Source organism: Euwallacea fornicatus, chromosome 32 (assembly GCF_040115645.1).
Source record: "Euwallacea fornicatus isolate EFF26 chromosome 32, ASM4011564v1, whole genome shotgun sequence".
Taxonomy (NCBI): domain Eukaryota; kingdom Metazoa; phylum Arthropoda; class Insecta; order Coleoptera; family Curculionidae; genus Euwallacea; species Euwallacea fornicatus.
The window spans coordinates 340,480-362,139 of NC_089572.1; the positions used below are offsets into that span (position 1 = coordinate 340,480).

Here is a 21,660-nt window from a genome sequence, read left to right on the forward strand (position 1 = left end):
ACAGGGTGGCCCTGAACTTTTTCTCCAGTAGCTAAAATGAAGCTGAGTGTGGGAACATATTTGAGAGTGACAAAGTAATTTAGTTCTATAGAAATAAGATTTTCACTCTCAAAAAGGTTTTTGTTCGACAGACTTACTACTATATTTGTAGCCGAATTATTATTATTATTATTATTTACTGATCTCCTGAGTCGTTAGTTCAGGATTAATATTATTTTATTCCCAACTGTGCATGAGCTGCTATTTCCAAATAGAATAAAAGAGAAAAAGGCAAATTGTCGCGTTACACTGTTGGATAACACATTTGCTTCACAATATAGTCATAAAACTTAATTCCTTACCTGCGCCACTGATCCGCATTCGAGCCACTGTACTTTTTACGTCGAATTTAGGGATTGCGGCCGGATTATGATTTACAGTTTGGTTTAGAGATTCGTTGATCGTCACGCTGCTTTGAAGCCGTACGCGCATACGCAAATTTGAATTGTTGTCAACCAACATGGCGTTCCAGCGCCACCTTCGATAAATACATCAAAATAATTCACAACGTTTAGAAACGACGCACAAAAGATTTACCATTTAAGTGAATATTGCAACGTGATATATGATTTTAAAGGAAATTTTTATAATATACTTTTCGCTTTCAATTCGGAAATTGCAGCACGACCGACATTTTTATAGCGGCAGAGAGATGGGCGATACAATGTCAACGCGCAAACTAATATTCAATTGTTTTCAATCGTCATGGCGTTCCACTGTCACCTTCGGCAAGAATGCCAGGATAATTCCTAACCTTTAAAAATGCCACACAAAAACAGAATTTATTAGTAAAAATAGTATAACAATTTAGGCATAAGAACGTGATACGTTATTTTAAAAGAAGTTCAGTGATGTTTCAACGTGCCTGCTAGTCACCAAGGAGTCATTTTTAAGGTACTTTTGAGCAGATTTAATGTAGAAACATTGATTCCGAACCTTCCTGTACGTGGTAGAATTTTTTTTTCATGAGGCGAAGTCATGGACTTTTCCTAAACAATCTCCCGAAGGCCTGCCTCAATCAAAAATTAAAAAAGCCGACAGGCAGGAAATTCGAAATACCTTAGCCCTGCACGTTTTAGTTGCGCTCTTATCGATTGAAATCAAAAGCGATCTCTTGTGAAGTTTTCTTTAAAAACTAAATAATAAATTCAGAGACATTGCACATAAAAAGGGAAAAGTTGGTCAGTTGGAGTTAGGCACGGACCTAAATTGGTTCAGAACTGAAGTTTCTTCATGCATCTTGCGTAAGCGAAACTTTACACAAACTTAAGAGGGAAATGTTGGGAGTTTTGCAGACATGGAACCATCTTTTTAAACTAACTTCGGAACGGCTTTGTATCTCACTGGCAATAGAAACCCAATACTGGGAGTAAACTTTACTACCCGTACAACTATATTCAGCACAAATCAACTAAATATATCCTCCGGTTCCATGCAAATGTGGGCTTTAATAAAACCCAATAAACATAACTTGCTGGGGTTACATAAACTACAGGCAAATGTGCCGGAATATATATTCCCTGGAGCTGCCCTTAAAACAGCACACGCGAGTCCTGCTTCCCTCTGAGAACTGATTTAATGGAGAATACGTTTTGCGGAAGGAATAAAAATATGCTCGGAAGCATTTCTAACATGCGGGTGGTCGCTTGTTCAGGCCATCCTTCGTCAACGAACCTTTTTGCCTTTTTCCATTCGGAACAAATAAGAATGTGAATTAAAGGATTTTCGATGAATCTAACAATGATTTTTGCAAAGTTTGCTCTTGGGATAGAATCATGCCTTTCGTTTACCTCCAAGAATATAAAAGCTTCCAGCACTAAACCCTTGTTAATCTTAATTGACGCGAAGAATAATTTTAGTTTCGAATTTTTAGCGTTTACACAGAAGTAAATTTGCTTTGCAGCCACTCTTCTATTGGAGGTAGTTGAATTTGAAATAGCCACAAAGCAAAATTGCTTGAAAATTTTTATCTCAAAATTTTCTATTCTACTTCTTTTATTCTATTATTTCCATTAAGTTCTAAATATAGCGCTTGACGGTGGGAATTTTTGTATTTTTTTTCCTCATTAGAGCAAATGATCTGCAGATCACAACTACAATTCGCCAAATAACAGTCGACTAATAATTCATTATTTGTTGTTGTTTTCTCACGTTTTCTTTTACTTAACTTATCATTTTTTAATGGTCCTTTATATTATTATATATTTGAATTTATATTGCTAGAGAGGATTTTATAGACAAGTTCAATGACGAACTACATGAAGGGTTTGATAGGTCTATGCTAAATTGTTTAAAACGAATTACTTTCCTGAGGATACTATGAAGTAGTTCCAAAACGGTGAATTACAGACCCATGAACACTTATTTCGTTGAACTTGTTTATGAAAGCAGTAAGAAATACATGACCATTCTATTAGAAAAAGTATAAGTTTGCTAAAGAACGGCTTTATGAAAAACCTTGTATATTCAAATATACAAAAGAATTATTTGAACATGAGCTCTACTACTGCTGCATATAACATATTTTATGATCTGCCAAATGAGGGGATGAAGCATTTTATCTCCAACACGTCTATATAGAATTTTGCCCCGTTCGCCGCTTGTTCATATGCAGGGCGTTCAGAACTAACTTTGACATATTTTGAGACAAATTTTTTTTTGTGTTAACAATTGCACATTTTAGCCAGGAGCGTCACATACGGGAGGTCTCTTACGTAGATGTTGCCGGAACTTTTTTGTTTGTGATATTTTTTAATTTTTGAAATTAAACTACTGAATCTCAAATGTTTTTAAGTCAAAAAGGTTCTCATATTTCATTTTGTTAGGGTAGATCGTTTTTCAGAAAAATGAGTTTTTATAACATGATGCACGATTATATGGACAGCGAAATTTATGAAGAAAAGAATTGGAAAATTCATTGAGATAAACGGAGGCCATTTTCAGCATTTATTGTGAGTAAGTGATAGATGCTTAATAATATTAGTCTTGTGTTACTGACTAATAAAAAAATATTTCTCTTACAAGGATGTCTACTATGTTTACTAAGATTTATTTCAATGTTCATGCAATTGTGTATTGATTAATAAAAATCAATTTTTGTGGAAAACGGTCTATCTCAACGAGATGAAAAAAGAGGATCTTTTTCACTTAAAAATGTTTGCGATTCAGTAGTTTCATTTCGAAAATTTAGAAATGTTACGTATAAAAAAATTAAGCAAACAATGACGTAGCAAACCCTCTGTTTGTGACGCCCTCGACTAAAATCTGCACGTATCAACAGAAAAAAACGTTCGCTCACTTCAACTTATTACAGGATGCAGAATTTCATAATTTTAGCGTAAACCGTTTCGAAAACATTGTGAAAAACCAATCTCCAGAATTCCCCTTTAAGAGGTTCTACCCCTTTAAGAAGGGATTTTTGGGACATTTTTATAATTATTTTTTATGATTTTAATCTCTCAAACCCTATACCAACACATTTCAACGTTATTTCCGGTTTCCCTGTATAAAAGTCTTCAATATTAAAAGGTAATTATTACAAAAAACATAAAGTAGGTGTGAAAATGTTAGGGACATGTCTTGGATGAATTCATCACTGGAAGATCAGATGTTAGATGGCTTAATCACAGGCCGGTATCTACGGTCCATGGCCGGTAGACTGCGAGGTTTTTTAATGATCACTCTTTATTAACTAACCTGAACTATGTCAAATTTATACATTTTTTACAAAACGATCGCCAATTGTTTTTCGTGGAGGCCCGGTTTTAAATAGGGCCGGTGGACCCGTGAAATTTTATGGCCCAAAACGAGGTAAAACTCTTTTAAGATGGCGAAAGTTTTGAAACGAAACATTAACAGGTCCCGCACGGAAACTTGCACCTTTTTCTTTACAGGACTCGAAATTTTATGTTCTTTCCAAGTTTATGCCGGCGCCCGTTCCGAACAACTGTTCGGAGATCGGGAACACGAGATGAAATATTCTATCAGGCGGAAGGGTTGTATGGTTTATGGATTCCGATTTTTGGCCGGAGATGGTAAGGATTTTATTGAATCTGGCTTCCAGGTTCATTATTGGAAAATAGAGCAATACCACATAATATTACCAATGAAATCAGACATATTTTTTCAGTTTCCCTATGCCTATGGAAGAGTGGATTCTGCATCTAGAAAAATGGGCAATCAATATCATCAAGTATTGTATGTTGATTTCTGAAGGATTATCATTAACACTTTTCATGCATAACTCATTTGGAGCTGTAGATGATAGTCGTGCTGTGAAAATCTCAGATCATAAATATTTTTTCTATACAGTGTGTCCAAGGTAGGTGTGTCATCACGTAGAAAATAACAGCCCTTAATAAAAAAAGTAGTAACTTTTCCTTAAAGGCAAAGTCAAATTAAGGAGGAATTGCATATCTCGTAAATCGTAATAGGTAAACTGGGAAAAAGATGCTCATTTAAAGGGCTCGAACCACTCTACTGAGTAGTTGGATAATTTGTCGAAAGGCACTGTTACAACAATGCAAGATTGTTTTGCAACAGGAAATTATACATTAAAGACTGCTGAACATAATTTGTAATACTTTAATTTGAGCTTTAAAGGGCGCAACTTAATTCACAGATTTAAAAAGGGCTATTGATCCAAGAATGTCATAGATATGATAAATTAGTTTGCTTATCAAATACTTCTTTGATGTAGTTTGAATTAACAAACTATATATCTTCTAGTGAATCAGTTAATATATCGAAAAAACTCAGACCTGTCCTAAGATGTGATCTGTCCACTCGCTCTATAGATATAACTAATCTGCCAAACAGGCATGCGTGTATGTCCCTTAAAAACAGGCCTGTCCGAAATTCGAATTTGAAAATGGATTCAATCGTTTTAAAGACGGACAGTTTCAATAATCGATTAAAAATCGGGTGTACCGTTTCGATTAACGTTAAGTTTAAATACATACATATGTACTTTTAGAATTTGTATGCAAAAGAAGAGAAAAAAAGAAGAAAGTACATAACGGATGCTAAGAAAAAAATGCTCTAAACGGACAATGCCAGTAAAGGGTTTTAAAATGTAAGAAATTAAATATTAAAAACAAAAAAGTTAAAAAAAGAATAACTGCTAAAATATTTTCTTTAGGACATTTTTTAGGAACTTTGTTTCTAACAATAATTGCTGAAAAACTGAATCGAAATTAATTAGTATTCCATCATGCTAAATAACAAAATCATCACAATTGAAACATATTTTAAACTGTTTCATCGTATTTTGAGGCCGGCGAAAAATCACTTATTTCTCCATTCATCCAAAAAGACTTTATTAATAATCGCATTATCAACTTGTAATATAAAAAAGAAATTTTTATGTCTCGACTTGGGGGATAATATAAAATTTTTATTTCAGCCTCCCCTTTTCCCATGGAGAAGACTTAAGAAGTTTTAATGAAAAATTTTATATAGTAGAACGGGGCGCGCGTCCGGAATAAAACGACTTTGATAAACCGGCACGCCGACTTCAAGATTTTTCCGAAAGTTATTTTTCCAAGAGGATATTGCATGCCTCTTCTAAATCAATTAGCGATAATGGAGAGAAGTTATTCCATAGACCCTGGAATGGAACGTCAACAAAACCGAGTCGATGGGAGGGGGGGGGGGGTATTTCCGGAAAAAATAATAAATAGGGAATAGGAACAGTATTGTTTTTAGTTCCCCTCCGATGGATTCGATTTGGAAAAAACTACTCCGTGATAGGAGGAAATTTGTTGTTCGCTTCGTGATATTGTCCTCCTCTTTGATACAACAGCAGAACTACATTAGCAGAGGTTTGTCGAAGCATCAAATTAAAATCCTCCTTGTTGAGCCGGGAATTTGCTAAATCACTGTTGGGGGCTCCGGAAATAGTGCAGGGGCTTAAGTAAGGTCATTCATAAGATTTCTCCCACAGATTTGAGCAAGAGCTACTAATTCTTACTTCAATAATTTGAGTAAACGTTCTTCAATTAACACCTTCAAAAATTCCCCTTGCATAGATTAGTTCCGAGGATAGAATTTCTAACTTAATGACCATGGACTAAGATTCTTTTTCACTGCCCCCTGCTGGCATTTTTTTCCCGAGACTATAACAGATTTGATCAGATTCCTAATTCGAATTCGTTCGCAAATTGTGTTATTTATCATCCAGTGCTTTGCTTTGTCTTCCTTTTTCCTGCGACTATTTAAGAGTCTGTCCTGATTAGGTTATGCGTTGTTGACCGAATTTCATTCAATTTTTGAAAGTGAGAAGGAGACCTAAAATATTAAATTCGTTAATTAGTTCGGAAAGTGCCTACTGGGGTGTTGCAGCAAGTTTCCTCTTTAAATGTTTTCGTTTCAAAGTTCGGGTAATGGACCGTACCAAAGTAAATAATGCAACCCCTGAAAGTGGTTTAACGCCAGACGTCAGAAAAGTTGAGAAACTTAGAGAAGCTGATCATTTATTAACGATTGACTCATATTTATTCTACGAGTTTTCGCGTATTACATAAGTAGTTTCCAATAGATTGTGTAACCAGTTCTTTTCAAAATCATTAAATTCGTCGTTAATTGGGAATTAAACTCAATGACCAACTCGAATTAGCACTTTCCATGAAAGATAATCCAGGATATAATTTGGCTTTTCTGTAATGAGCACAATATTTATGTGATTTTTACATTAGGACTTTACACCTTAGAGCTACCGTTTGGTCTAATATTTTACATCATTTTGATAAATTGACACGTTGTTCGTATCGTTTGACTTATGTATATCCCTGCTATAACAATGATTTTTTTCTCTATAGGGTGAATCTTAATTAGGGGTTTTCTTTTTAACACGAGGTAGGCCGCAAAAAACTAAGCAAAATATTTATGTAACATATTTTCGAAATCTTGAAATCAGCTGAAATATACACGTCTGAAAGTTTTTATACATTACCCTGTATTCATTCCTGCTCAAAAGTTATAAATTCAATGTAATGGAAATAATAAGTTCTACAAAAAGTTTTCAGGTACAACAAAATGGCACATAAAAATTGTGTTTAGTGTTTAGAGGTTATGTTGCTTTAAAAGGAAAATTCCTGCTTAAGATTCATCCTATACAGGGTGTAACTTCAGTGATGACATTAATTTTAAGGGGTGATCCCTTGTCATATTTTATGAAAAATGGTTCATATAAACATGTGTCCTAACTTGCATCATTTTCGAGATACGGGGTGTCAAAGTTTCATTAAAAACATTTTATAACTTATTCAAACTTGTTTTTATCTCAAATCTTAAAAATACCAAAAATTTAAGCGAGTTATAAAAAAAGTCAAAGGACAAGAAAGTTGTATTTTTAGTAGTTTAGTCTGATGCAAATATCAGATTCAGAAAAAAATGTGGCGTACAATAATCACACCATAAATATCAATCAGGTAACTATTTGCGACGACACTGGAATTATCATTTAAAATGTAATAAAATCAAAGGCAGCCCACAATTAATGCTAACAAACATGCCAAGTTTCATCAAAAGCGGCGCAAAGCTTTTTGAATCATTAATAAAAACTCGATTTTTTAATAAAACTTTGACACCCTGTACCTCGAAAATGACGCAAGTTAGGACACACGTTTATATGAATACTTTTTCATAAAATATGACAAGGAATCACCCCTTAAAATTAATGGCATCACTTAAGTTACACCCTGTATATGCTTGTTATACAGAGGGGGGATTAATCACTTCGAAAGGAACTAATTAAAATCAAACTACTCTAATAAAAGTCGGATAAAGAGGGGGAGATGATTTTTCAAGCAATTTATCAACTATTTTATCACCTATTATTTATTCGGTTTTTCTCTTCGTGCAATTACAAATTATTTATCATCTAGAATGCCACTAGCGTTATTGGCAATTTCATTATCAATTTTTTTAAAATTAATTATCAAAAAATGTCAGTTGATAAATTGTTTGAAAATTTATAAATTCCTTACTATGTAATTTTTATTAATGTATTTTCGGTTTAGTTTCTTTTCACATGATAAGCGACTCTTTAAAAATAAAATCACATGACTTCAAATACTTTGTATATAAAACCGCTATAAAACCTGTAAAACCTCTATACATGAAACAGTATAGAGTGTTTTTGAAAAGTCTCGGAATGGTCCAATATTTCAGTAACGGCTTCAGGAAAAATTACTAACTTCTCTATAGGGGAGTTATTTCTAATGCCCGATTCAATGATGATACCAGCAATATTTCCAAGTTTACGGTTGCTCAGATATTGTGAGAAAATTTATTGACCTAAATGAAACGGTCAATGTTGCCAAGTTTAAGGTTTTTATTCGCTAGATAACTTTTTTAAGGGGCAAATCAACCAACATAATATCTTATATTTGGAAGCTTACGGAATTGTTGGAAGCTGAATTCGATTCTTGTATTTACAATAACTAATTTAGCGACAATACCTGAACAATCCTGAAAACGTTTCCGTTATCATTACTGAAAAGGAGATTACAAATAACCATCCTGTAAAAAATTTTGAAATTTTTGCACTAACAGTTCTACAGATATTTCATTACCCTAAAACTCTTAATACACCCCGTAGGGATGTAGTGTAAATTGTAGTTTTCCGGACCTGCACGTTACTAATAAAGTAGACCAGATTATTTGCAAACTCTCCTCTATAAATTAGTTTGATATACGGTGGTGTGATTTATTAAGGAATATACAGGTTGTCCCAATTGCGGTATGTACCAAATTATATCACGAAGTACTAAACTTATATTAATAGTCCTTATGTAGTTACATCTATGCAGTTATTAAAAATAACAACCTAACAAAAGCATCTAGTATTCTCTAAAATTCAAAAATATACAGGGTCAGCCAAAAGTAACAGAATTGACGAACATCTTTTCTTACTTTGGCATCACTCTAATATATGATGTCACGAAAACGTTTTTAGATAAATCATTTGTATTAGTTATGATAGTTTTTACGCTGGAAAAATACACTCAAAAAAGATTCCAATAAGAATTTTATTGAAGTTTATTTTTTAATTCGAAAATCTCATTAAATTCAAATTATGATTGACTTCAACCCTAATCCGCTATTAATTATCATTTGAAAAAAAGCAGATATGATTACATCATTTAGTTTCATCATCAGTAGTTTTTTCCTCCGTTCACTATAACTAATTATTTATCACATAACCAAATTTTCGGTAATTTAAATTTACCTTTTGATTCATTGCATAAAATCCAATAATTCGGAAATCCCGTTTGATGTTCTATGTAGAAAGGGATGCTTTGTACTGATGAAAAATTACAGTTGAAATTGCGTTCGATACCCAATGTAAGCACGAAACGAGTAGACAAGATAAATAAGAATTTATACTGCCCTATTTGTTCATTTTTTCGAACATATCACTGTTTATATAACCTATACTGGTAATATAAAAATATTGGCCGCACTGTAACTTAAAATTATTGAAAAATATGGGCTATTAATTTATTCTGATGATAATTCATAATGGTCTTGAATTTTTGAAGGAACAATTTATTTATGGTTCTGGAGAACCCCCCTCTGCTGATTTATGCAAAATATTTAAATTGTTTTGTGTATTTAACATTTTTAATTTAAGTTCATCCAGAACGATGCTCTTTCGTTGCCTGACTAATCAAATGTGTTCTTTATTTAGTATATTTTCAACATTCAACACTATTGGGAAATGTAACTCTTTGTTGTTTTATACGCATAGTAACATTTATTCCATATTTATTTATTCTTCCTGAATTTATTTTCCTTTTCCATTTATTTTATTTTTATATTATTGTTCTGAGATAGTATGTACGCATTTCTGAGCGTCACATTCTCCAATTCACGCGTTTGCTAATGATTTATAACGTTATTTGAATTGAATGTTATTTTATAATTCTCACGATTTTATTAATGATATTTATTTATTATTATTATTGTTATTATTAAATATTTATAAATACATTATTATTTTTTTGAAATCTTTAAACTTATAGGTATATACCTACTTCCATACAGGGTGATTCATTGGGAATGAGACATGGCGAAACCCGAGATAGGGGACACCAAAATATGACGATTGGACGCAATATGCCTTATATCAATGTTGCGCATTTCAGAGTTACAGGGTGTTAAAAGTTAAAATTTTATTTTAAAATTCCTTAATAACTTTTTGTGTTTTCATAGCATCAACACTAAAATCGGTGTACTTAGGTTTTGTAAGATGCCAAATAAGGATTTTGATCTAATTTTTACGAAATTCCTAGAGGGCGCTAGTTACAAACCACCGCTTCGATATATTTGGTCATATTTTTTTATGAGTGCAACTAAGGTCAAATTTTATTCAATGTATTGAAAAAGCGTCTATTTTTACGCCAAAAAAGGTATTCTTGTTCAATCCCGATATCTCTCTTCGTTTACGAGATTTTTACCTATAAGCTACTTCGTGTCCTTTCATTTCAAATCCTCAAAAACGGAACTGGCTGTGATTCTCTTGCATATCAACGCATTACTTAGCAATTGTTACTTTAGCTTGTAAAAAAAAAAGAATTATACCAAAAAAATTCAACAAGCAGCTGATGAAATCAAGAATAACGTCGATATGCAATTTAGAATAAAAAGATCTTTGAGAAAAAGGTTAGTAAAGTGCATTGAGGTGGAAGGTAGTCATTTTGAATATCTGCTTAAATAAAACTTATTTTTCATTTGTTTAATGCGGCAAAATATTTATTTGAAAATTAATAAAACCGAGTTGAAATGGAAGGACATGAATTAGCTTATAGGTAAAAATCTCATAAACGAAGAGAGATATCGGGATTGAACAAGAATACCTTTTTTGGCGTAAAAATAGACGCTTTTTCAATACATTGAATAAAATTTGACCTTAGTTGCACTCATAAAAAAATATGACCAAATATATCGAAGCGGTGGTTTGTAACTAGCGCCCTCTAGGAATTTCGTAAAAATTAGATCAAAATCCTTATTTGGCATCTTACAAGACCTAAGTACACCGATTTTAGTGTTGATGCTATGAAAACACAAAAAGTTATTAAGGAATTTTAAAATAAAATTTTAACTTTTAACACCCTGTAACTCTGAAACGCGCAACATTGATATAAGGCATGTTGCGTCCAATCGTCATATTTTGGTGTCCCCTATCTCGGGTTTCGCCATGTCCCATTCCCAATGAATCACCCTGTATATTAATCCTAAAAGCCAGTTCTTCAATGTTATGCTAAAATGTATGCAAAGTAACTTGCAATCAAAGTGTCTCCGTTATTCACGGAGATATTCCGTATAACTAGTCCCTAGTACGATTGATGGTTAAGGTTAAACTGCATTTTCCAGGTAGTCGTTGACTGACAGTTCTCGTTCCCTAACTGAACATTGAAAAACCGGTCCTAAGCCGTTAGTTTCTGAACTGTTTGGCACACTGAACTTCAGATTTTACATTTTTACAACTCATTTCAAGTCTTTTATTTTGACGTCCTATAAAATTAACCACCTCGTATTCACAGCGAGAGCGATAGAAATTTTCCGCAAGCCTGTCTTTCAGTTATCGTGTGAACCGTTAATTATTTCAACATGGAACAATGGAAAGAAATCCATTATTACAATGGCAATTTACACCAGACTTAATGTCCTTTTTGTGAGTAGGTTTGGGCATGGAAACCGAATATTAGTTATTTTCTTTTGATTCGGAACGGAGCTCTAATTTATCGTTACAATCGATTTCAATTAACTAAATGGTACATAGAAACTCCCCAGTATTGTAAGATTGGGTTTTAACATCAGATGTTATTATGATGAACTTCTAGGCCTTGGGATTGATAACGAGAATTACCTATGTAATTAAAAATTTCTGTCTCCTTGCAGCATCAAGAAACGTGATAGCAGCGCAAAGCGATAAAGGGATGGAGTTTTCCAATTGTGATTTCGTGCATTTCATGGGAATTTCATTCTTAAATCTGTAAGGAATCGAGGGGGAAAACCAAAAAAGCTCACAAGATGCTTATGTTTCTTGTTAGGGAAGCCGTCATACGTTGTGCCTAAAAATTCCTATGAAGTGGAATGAAAATATGTGAAAAGACTGCAATCACATAAACTTCTTGTGGATATAGCTGCGATGCAGCATTGCCGAGACATTAATCTCATCGTGAAAGCGGGCAAAAAGCTTAATTTTTAGGGCAACACAAGGAATTATAGCAACACGGACAAGAGAGAAGAACACAACAAGGAAACTAAGTCTCCAAATTCCTTTTACTTCCAAAATTAGATTCTGAGATATAAATTTATTCTGAAGCAGCCCTCTTGTAAAAAATGCAAATTCAATTTCTCCTTTTCTAAATAATTACATTAATGAACAAAATTCAAGAAACAAAACTTCCTTCTAATTTTCTCATTAATTTCACTGGGGTTGTTAAAATACTGCATTTACTGGTATTCCGGATTTAAAATGAGTTCTAAGGCATCAACGTAGAATTCCTAACATTAAATTAGGCAAACAACGAGTACGAAAACAATGAACTTAATTTCCATCATTGTTGAAGAAACCATAATGAAGCATTCACATGGTACGGACGCTTCCGGGGTAATTTTTATTCCTTTCGCAAAACCGGTATCTCCCTTAAATCAGTTTTGAAAGAGAATCGAGAAATGGAGTTCGCTATTTTAAGGTCAGGTCAGGGGATTAATTCTTCAAATATATGCGTGTTAAATCTCTAGTGGATTAATATAAGTTTCTTTCCGTTCGAGTATGCAAAGTACTGATGTTCTAGGTAAGTATTATGCTTTGCCGACATGATAGTTAAGGAAAATCCAGTTGAGTCATCGTTTCTTTATAAAACGGGAAAAACCATGTAAATACCGCATTTCCAAGAAAATTGAAATATAAGACTGAATTACCTTTCGTCTTAATCCCAGCCGAATATATAAGATCCAGCAAGGATTGAGAAGAAAATGTTACAAGGCAAAATACCTTGAGGATATGTTTTTGTACTATGAAATATAAGTTTTAAAATTCGTTTGTAAAGTTGGCGTTTTCATGGGACTTATGGCAGTGAATATATTTTTTTTTTAACTTAAAACTAAACAAAATAATAAACAAATATTAAACATTTTTGTGAAAAAATAAATACATTTTTTTAATTTAACTTCAAAAAATGTATATTTTATTATGAATTTTCATGAAAGTGTCTTAAAACTTATCGATAATTTTCAATGTACTTGTTATACTACATATGAAAATATTACGGACTGCTTATAACAAAACTAAATAGCAGTACATTTCCTTGGAGGGTAATTGCGGCAATAGGGGCACGTTTATATTCCCTTGGCTCTGGCTTTACATTTACTATAAAATACACGCCCCTTGAATCATCAGTCCGGACCCAGCACGAATTAAAGAACAATGCTATCTTTAAGGAAACTTTAATTTACTAATTGAGTTCATTACTCAACTGTAAAGTTTCGTAACTTTGGTGCACGGAACGAGTTCTCTCGACAATTATTATTAAAACTTTTTCAACAGCAAGAAGTTAAAACACTTCAAATTGATAAACGATCGAAAGAACAACGAGGATATATTATCTTTTTCTATTTTCTTGTGAAGGCAAAGAAAAGATTTAACTACATCAGACAGAAGGATAGGGTATGTCCCTTTGAGGAAGTTAAATCTGGGGAGCTGAGACTTTCTAATCGTTTGAAAAAAAGGGACTGAAGATTTTCTGCGGTTATTGTTAAAAGAGGGGTTTTCTTTAACCGGAGATTGAAAAACGGGACTTAAGAGTCAAAGTCTAACGTTACTGTAAGGGACGGAATTTTGTCTCGATTTAATGGAAAGCCATAAGACTTGAAATTGATTGACAGAGGAAATTTTCCATATCATATCGAAACATTTCGTCTCGTTCTTGTTAATATGAAAAATTTGAGAAATATACAACACAAGGAAAAAAAAATTAATAGAAAAAAATACAGGATATGTTACTAATAGAGAAAAATTATTAGAAAGAAATAGTATGAATTCGCATGTGTGAAGAAATAGCACGAAGCAGCGAATTCTGGATTTCTTAGAAAAATGAGCAGACTTTCTTCTGACTCGCTAACAGTATTATTATCATCTTGAGTAAATTTTGAAAGAAATTTCAAATTTGAAGTAGTCCAGTCTATCAAACGTTTTTTTAATAATTAAGAAACTTTTTGTTCGAATTAGTTCGAAATTCCAAATCGCTCCGAAACTAATTTGCTGTTAAATAAAGAAGGACATGACACCTCAACCGAATTCAAATTGGAATAGGAATTGAACTTTCAATATTGCGACTGATATCGAGTAACTTAAAGATACTCGTTTCGGTCACCAATCGAAATTCCTCTTCGATTTCATTTCCTATAAAAATATGTGCGAGTGAAAATGAAATTTTTGCCAACATTCATTTCATGATCACTTTCACGTGTTCTTATAGTCGACCATCCTACATAAACGAGAAAAACTACATTGGATTAGAGATGGCAGCAAAGACCTACAACGGCGCCCTCTATCTTTCCATAGCTTAAGCTCGACAAGTTGTGCAATTCAATTACAAACAAAACAATAAGTGCATTATAGCGGATGTGTTGCATAACTCACAGTTTTGGCTTATTAAATGAGATCAACAGGCAACTCAGAAGCCATCGAGATAAGTGTACGTTTAGTAGGTATTTCTTGCAATATCTAAACCAGTGTCATTTATGTGCCATTAACTAACCAAATTGATGAGGATTAAAGACTCGAAACCGGTTTTCGAGGTACTCCAGTCGTTTAGCATAGAGAGTAAAATGGTACGTTTGTCAAAAGAGTTTTCCAGTTTCTTGTTGGTCATAAGTATGTACCTACCGAAATGTGCCAAATAAAATGTCAATGGACACATGCACGATCGTGGTCAGCGATTGTATAACTCTTGGGATATCCGTTAAAGACATGTTATCTTGCAAATGCGTATAAGTGAGAGACAAAATTTTTCCTGTTGATTTTAAGCAGTTGCCCAATCAGCTGTATAACTGATAACTGTACTGAATGCTGCCCGGACAGTTTACATTTGCCTTCAGTTCAGGATTTTATAAAAATGAATTCTTATCATCTGGAATATTTCAAATTTGGTAATTTGCAGAAAACGTAGTTGCAATGAAAACAACAATGTACAACTAATAAAAAAAAAAACAGGTCCTATCTTTGAATATCTGGTTTTCACAGAGCTGTAGACAAAGAAACGAGAACTTGCTAATTCGTACCGTTTCTATGAAATGAATTTTTTAAACGACCCTTGACATTTCGGATATAAAAGTTAAAATGTTGCGCCAATGACGAAAGCAACGACTTGACTATGGAGCATCAAAAGATTAAAAATTTTATGCAGAATCCTGAAATAAAGAGAAAATTGGATGATGCCATAAAAAAGACACAGCTCGGGTAGAGATCGGTTTTAGGGTACTCCCGGTATACCTGAAAATATTTTTACGAGACCCAGCTTAAAAGTTAAATAAAGTAGACATGCCTTTTTCGGTTTTCTTCTAACCCCAAGCGATTAATGTTTGCAATAAACCTGTTTCATTTAATGGGACACCCCGTAAGAGTCTCTTCGCCCCGAGACCAGGAGTTCGGTCATTGTACAGTTCGATATCAAAAGTAAAGTTGAATATAAGATTTGTTTTCAACGAGAAGTAACTTAAAGTTTACAGGGTTTACGTTGAGTCGGTAAATGAAGTATAAAGTAAGTAATAAAACTACAAAATGCGAATTTCCAGACATATCTGCTTTGCATTTCACTGGATGCAATTGATTATTACTGATATGTAGAAAACGAAATTAACCAGAAATAGCCAGCAAACAATATGGAAAATTGAAGCAATTAACCGAATAATTAGGTTTAGTTTTGATGAGGACCAGACTTTTATCCCTCATGTATAAGAAAAATTGCGACTGTTCGACACTTTAAACTTCTATCACTGATGCAAATATACCATAACCGTGAACAATCAACTAACAGATACTCGTTCTGGAAGGACATTTTCCAATTTTCATTTAAAAAAGGTCGGGTGAAAATTGTGTTAAAAATTAAATGTCCAACGTGCAAAATAAGATAAAAATACTACACAGGAGAAATTATTGGTCTCATGGATTCCATCATGCACCATTTTTTTTATATGAAATATGTTTCATCATTTTGGGAATATTTCAAATAATACTTATTCACCATTTTATCAAGTATGAACTTCATAAATTGGTAAGGAAAATTTGGGACAATCTTCAATGCACTTTTCGTATGTATATGTGGGAGATTTATTAGTCCTTAAGTTTAGAAATGTAAAATTTTAGTTAGCAATAAGGTTGAAGAGCAGGTTGACAAGTTTATCGTGGAGATAAAGTACTGTCGAACAAGGTCGCTACCACCAAGGGCGAAATCGAGGGGCCATGTGTGCGAGCCTTCGTGGGAAACAGGGACTAGCAAGTACCTTATCCCTCGAATTTGAAGGACTCGCGAGATCTGGAAAACCAGAAACCGAAAGGGACAGGCAGATTAGATTGGCAAGTGACGAGAAGCGCTCGTGTGGTAGCGAATTCGTTGGCTTTGCCCTTTTTCTATTCTTGCTATTGAAAGTAAACTAAATACATTGCATCGTCATGGAAAACCTTCCTGTTGATGCTCCGACATATACAATATTTTGAGAACAAGTTCATTTCAAAATTGCTGGAAAATGTTAATCTTGCATAAGAAAGAAATTGTAAGTATGAGTTAAACGATTAATAAAGCAAATTGATAACCTTTTTTAGAGTTTTTGGACTCCACTGAGTGTTTTTAAGACTTTACTGAGATCCTACTGAGTCCAAAATGTGACTTAAAAAAAATTTCAAAATATGTAGCATTCGCTGAGGATGATTTTAATCCTTTACATACATTTCCATTACTAATCCAATTATCTTACCTTTACTGGCACCGGTAGCCTTGTCCCTCAATACGTTGATTGAATGTACTCTACCGTATTCTTCAAACATCCGTCTTAAATCGTTCTCATCCATCGACCTGGGCACCTGCCCTACGAACATCTTGATCGTGTCATGATCTGGCTGTTCCTGGTCGTCAATCTTTCGAACCTTTTCGAGGATGTTGTTGTTATTGGTGCTGCTACTATTGTTATTGTTGTTCGTCTGCGTGGTGTTGTTATTGTTATTGTTCATCGCTATGGAACTGAAACAAAAAGTGCTATCTCAGCATCAACTTTTTCTATTGTGGATGTAAAGTAGTATATTTTCAGGAGTAAAGATTTCCTGAACGTTGCGGCAAGACCTTTTCAAGTGCAATAAAAATGCATATGAAAGGAACTGGTCTTCAGGACAATAGAATTAGACAATAAAAGTCTTTGCCCAAACAGTGTTCATGAAAAGCGCTTTACGGCCGTCGAGGGCGCACTTTTCATAAAAGTTCCCGAGCACGACGTCGTCCAAAAAAGAGCGGTAAACTTTAATTAGTTGTCGGTTTCAAAACAGCTTTTGATTTTTTCCCTTTGCCTTAATTTTCTCGGTGAAGACATATTAACTATGTAAAAATTACGCGAAAAATATCGGTTCTATTGTGCTGGAGAATGAATAGACCATAGCGAGAACTGTAAACGATTTAACTAAACGAAACGTAAAAAAGAGCAAAAGAAAGTTGCGATAAATTAAAAAATAATTCAAAAAGTCAGATGGAACTCCAGTGCTATTAATTTATTGAATCTGGAATAAATAAAATTTGAAGAAGTAAAATAGAAATGCTGAGGTGACCTCCCTTAGAGACAATCTATCTGAATCCCTGTATTAGAGCAATCAATAGGTATTGTAAAGGCCCTTTTCAACATTAATACTGAAGAAAAAATTCTCAAAGGGCTCGAAGGAAAATATAAAGACATCAGATATGCGCACAAGGACTCGCAAGTTATTTACTTTTAGAGGAAAACTGTTTTTCATTTTCAACGACGACCTTATTAGGTGATCAGATCAACACATTGATTAGGAGAGATACTGGTTTTCACCATCTAACGATGACATAGCAAAAATACACTTGCAACGATTCTTCGTAAATTTAATTGAGTTTCTTGCGAAAATGTTGTTTACAAGTTTTCAGAAGTTCGATAATGCAGCCTGAGGCATGTTTTTCCAACCTCCCCGCACCTTCATCGTCATCAAAATCACATCGTCAAATATACGTATCATATTTTCTAGCAGTGATGTAGAAGTCTTACTTAACATTATACAGGGTGAGTTGGGGGAATTGTGCCACACTTCAGGAGCGTATTTTATATGAAAAATAAATGTAAAACAACTCAAATGTTGTTATCTCATTTCGTTTGCTCGCAAGTTGTATTGTAAATAATTTTTTTAAATTAGCGTTCTATTTACCATAAAAGTATCTTTGTTATTGCTGATACTGATATTGATTTGACGTTTATTTTCGAGTTCAATTAATGTGTTACAAAATACCAAATATTTATTCAAATTTGGAAAATGCAAGTATGGCGTTTCCTTATGATTTTTGTAATGGGAATGCTAGAGTTGCTGCTAAAGAATATCGCCAACGGTTTCCACATCAAAGATATCCTTCTAAACACGTATATATCCGAGTTTTCAATAATCTGTACGAGACCGAAAAGCTTTCCAATGCGAGCGTATCATCTGAATAATCTAATGAACAACACTTGAAAGAAATAGAAACTATTCTAGGTCTTGCCGAAGAAGATGCAACGACCAGCTCGCGAAGAATTGCTACTCAGTTGGGCATTTCACAAAAAATAGTAATAAACACACTCCATGAGCAAAGCTTATATTCATATTATGAACAGGGAGTTCAGATTTGGGGTGTTTTGACAGGAAAATCCCATTTCCCTGCTAGATAAGGAAAAACTAGCATACATGTCAAGAGCTGGATTATTGAGAAAATATTAATGGCGAAAACCGTATTTTCATATTTTTTATGGTTCACGGCGCTAGAGGGCGTTTTTCGAATTTCGGCCATTTTCAAAATTCTTCATGACTTTTTTGTTCAGGACAATATTGAAGTAAAATAAAACATTTGTTAGGCATTTTTTCGATGTGATTCAAATGGGATGCTTAGTTTTTTGCTATAGCGTACCGTTTTGTCAAAAACCGACATAATTTTTTTATTTTAAATGAAAATCACAGTCCTCTATGGCTTCATTAAAAAATGTCATTTTAAACCATTTTCAACTATGAAAGTATGTTTATAGTTATTTTCAAAAATAACTGAAGTATTCGACTTTTCGTGTTTATGTTTAAGTTGGCGTTGGCATCAGTTCTCCAAGTAACATTATTTATTTTATATATTTTAATTTTTGCTTCAAAATGTTTCATTTTTAATGTTGATTTGATGCCGATTTTTCAGGAAAAATGACACATAACTATAAAAAATATGACTTGATAAAGTGTATCATATTGTTGAAAGAAAACTCACAAGCAGCCTATGATTTATACTTCTACACCTATATATTTTACTGTGATTTTCACTAAAAAAAAAGTTATGTCGATTTTTGATGAAACGGTAGGCTGTAGCAAAAAACTAAGCACGTTACGGGAATCACACCGAAAAAGTGTCTTAGGAGCGTTTTTGTTTTACTTCAATGTTGCCTCAAACGAACAAGTTATGAGGAATTTTGAAAATGACCGAAATTTGAAAAACACTCTCTATCGCCGTGGACTCTGAAGATATCGAAATATAGTTTTCTCCATTAATATTTTCTCAAAAATCTAGCTCATGACATGTATGCATGTTTTTCACCATTTAGTCAGGAAAATGGATTTTCCTGTCAAAACACTCCAAATCCGAACACCTTGTACAACGAGGACAGCACCTATAACTGGAATATTATGCTAAACGCAGGGAATTTTGTAGATGAATCAATAACAACCATGATGTTGTATCGAGTATTCTTTTTACGGATGAAGCAACACTTACTGATGATGGCGTCACTAATACACATAATTGTCAAGTATGGTCAGACGAAAATTCCCAGCCAACATTCGAAAGTAATTTTCAAAATACTTTTTCAGTAAACGTGCGGTGTGGTATGATTGAGTCATTTAATTAGCCCTTTTATTTTGAAGAATCGTCCCACAGGAAGACACCATTTGAAACGAATTACAGAGGACATTCTATAAAGATCAGAAACCAAATGTACTATCAGCATGATGGAACTCCTGCACATTCCGCTTAACAGGTTAAGCGACATTTAGACGAAACGATTCCAGGGCATTAGATTGGTGGCGGTGGTCCTATTAGTTGGCTTCCATGATCTCCAGATCTCCCACCATTAGACTGTTGTTTGCGGGACTTGTTTTAAAATGGCATTTTCAGAGTATTTGAGATGCACCACTTCAATGGATTTGAAATGCTTTAGCTGACATTAAAGAAAGACATAAGACAACTAGGAGCGCAATGAATGCTGTTCATAAACGAAATGAAAAATGTTTAGGAGTCAACGGCGATATTGTTAAACATTTATCAACATAAAATTACGATAACCAAAACGTTAATTCAGGGAATTTCTTGTGAAATTTATGTTTTATTTTATTTACGTTACAACGTGTAAACTAATGACCCTCGGATAGCAACATTTGAGTTTTTTTTACATTTATTTTTCATGTACAATACGTTTCTGAAGTTTGGCACGATCCTCCCGACTCACCCTATATAGTATTTTGGATAGCATCACTATCAGTAAATGTTCCGCCAGCGCCATCTGTCGTGTGTAGTAGTACATTTTATTTTCGAAAAGCTCCATTTCCTCTCATGCAGCTCTGATTAATGGTGTCACTCAATGATGATTAATGACTCCTCTCGCCCGGTCTTCATCCCCTTTTTTTCCCGCATTTCACATGCAAAACATACATCTAATTTCTATTTGTACTCCAAAACCGAAACCATAATCCCCCATCTAACCAGTTTGTGTTTGTGCGGCGTATAAACAAAGCATTATCCTAAATTAGGTCCGACACAGCCGGGGCCAGCGAAAAGTTCAGTAGGTAGTTTATTTTTTTTTGGCCCCAAGGGTCTATTCTGCGGGGACGATGCCGAATAATGGAAGAACTTAAGTTGTTTTCGGCTTCAGTAATTTAGCTTCCCCGTTAAGGGACCGTTAAAATTAGTTTGGCATATAGGCGCCCTTGTATTGCATTATATTACATTTGGAAGTGGTAGACTGGTTTAACCGAGTCCCCTGTGGTATTATCTCGTTTGGCAGTTTTGAAAATCTCCCCAAGTAATAAATTTCAACTTCAAAATTTCGCGCAACCCACAACTCTACTGGCTTGAAGGAGAACTCGGCCTAAGATCACAGGAAAAATATAAAATCTTCAAATAAATCCTAGTTGTCAGGGATAAGGGTCATTTCAAAGATTCATGTGACAAAAACCTGCCATAAATTACCGTAATAGGCCGTGTGGGAAAATAAAGGTGCTTCCTTACATTTCACAATGTTACTGATGGTGATCATGACGGTGACAATAGCAGCAGAACATAATTTCTGACATAAAACTTTAGTTTTTTATGGCTGCCGAAACTTTAA

General features: G+C 33.9%; 1 protein-coding gene and 1 long non-coding RNA gene across 22 annotated transcripts in view; one reads left to right on the forward strand and one right to left on the reverse strand.

The window, feature by feature from the left end:
- Nucleotides 1-21,660, reverse strand: part of bru1 (bruno 1) — a 301,441-nt gene that overhangs the window by 79,897 nt on the left and 199,884 nt on the right. For all 20 annotated transcript variants that reach the window (XR_010733643.1, XR_010733644.1, XR_010733645.1 and 17 more), the window contains one exon: nucleotides 17,029-17,291. Coding sequence is in view for 17 of the 20 variants with exons in the window: in XM_066299105.1 (XP_066155202.1) it covers nucleotides 17,029-17,291 (263 nt within the window). In the remaining 3 variants the exon portion in view is untranslated. The remainder of the gene's footprint in view (nucleotides 1-17,028; nucleotides 17,292-21,660) is intronic.
- LOC136348364 (uncharacterized) lies at nucleotides 508-4,549 on the forward strand. Of its 2 annotated transcripts, none has more exons than XR_010733647.1 (4): nucleotides 508-933; nucleotides 3,933-4,073; nucleotides 4,155-4,360; nucleotides 4,426-4,549. It is a non-coding gene; the product is annotated as an uncharacterized lncRNA (long non-coding RNA). The 2 variants fall into 2 exon arrangements; XR_010733646.1 differs by having other exon boundaries at nucleotides 4,169-4,360.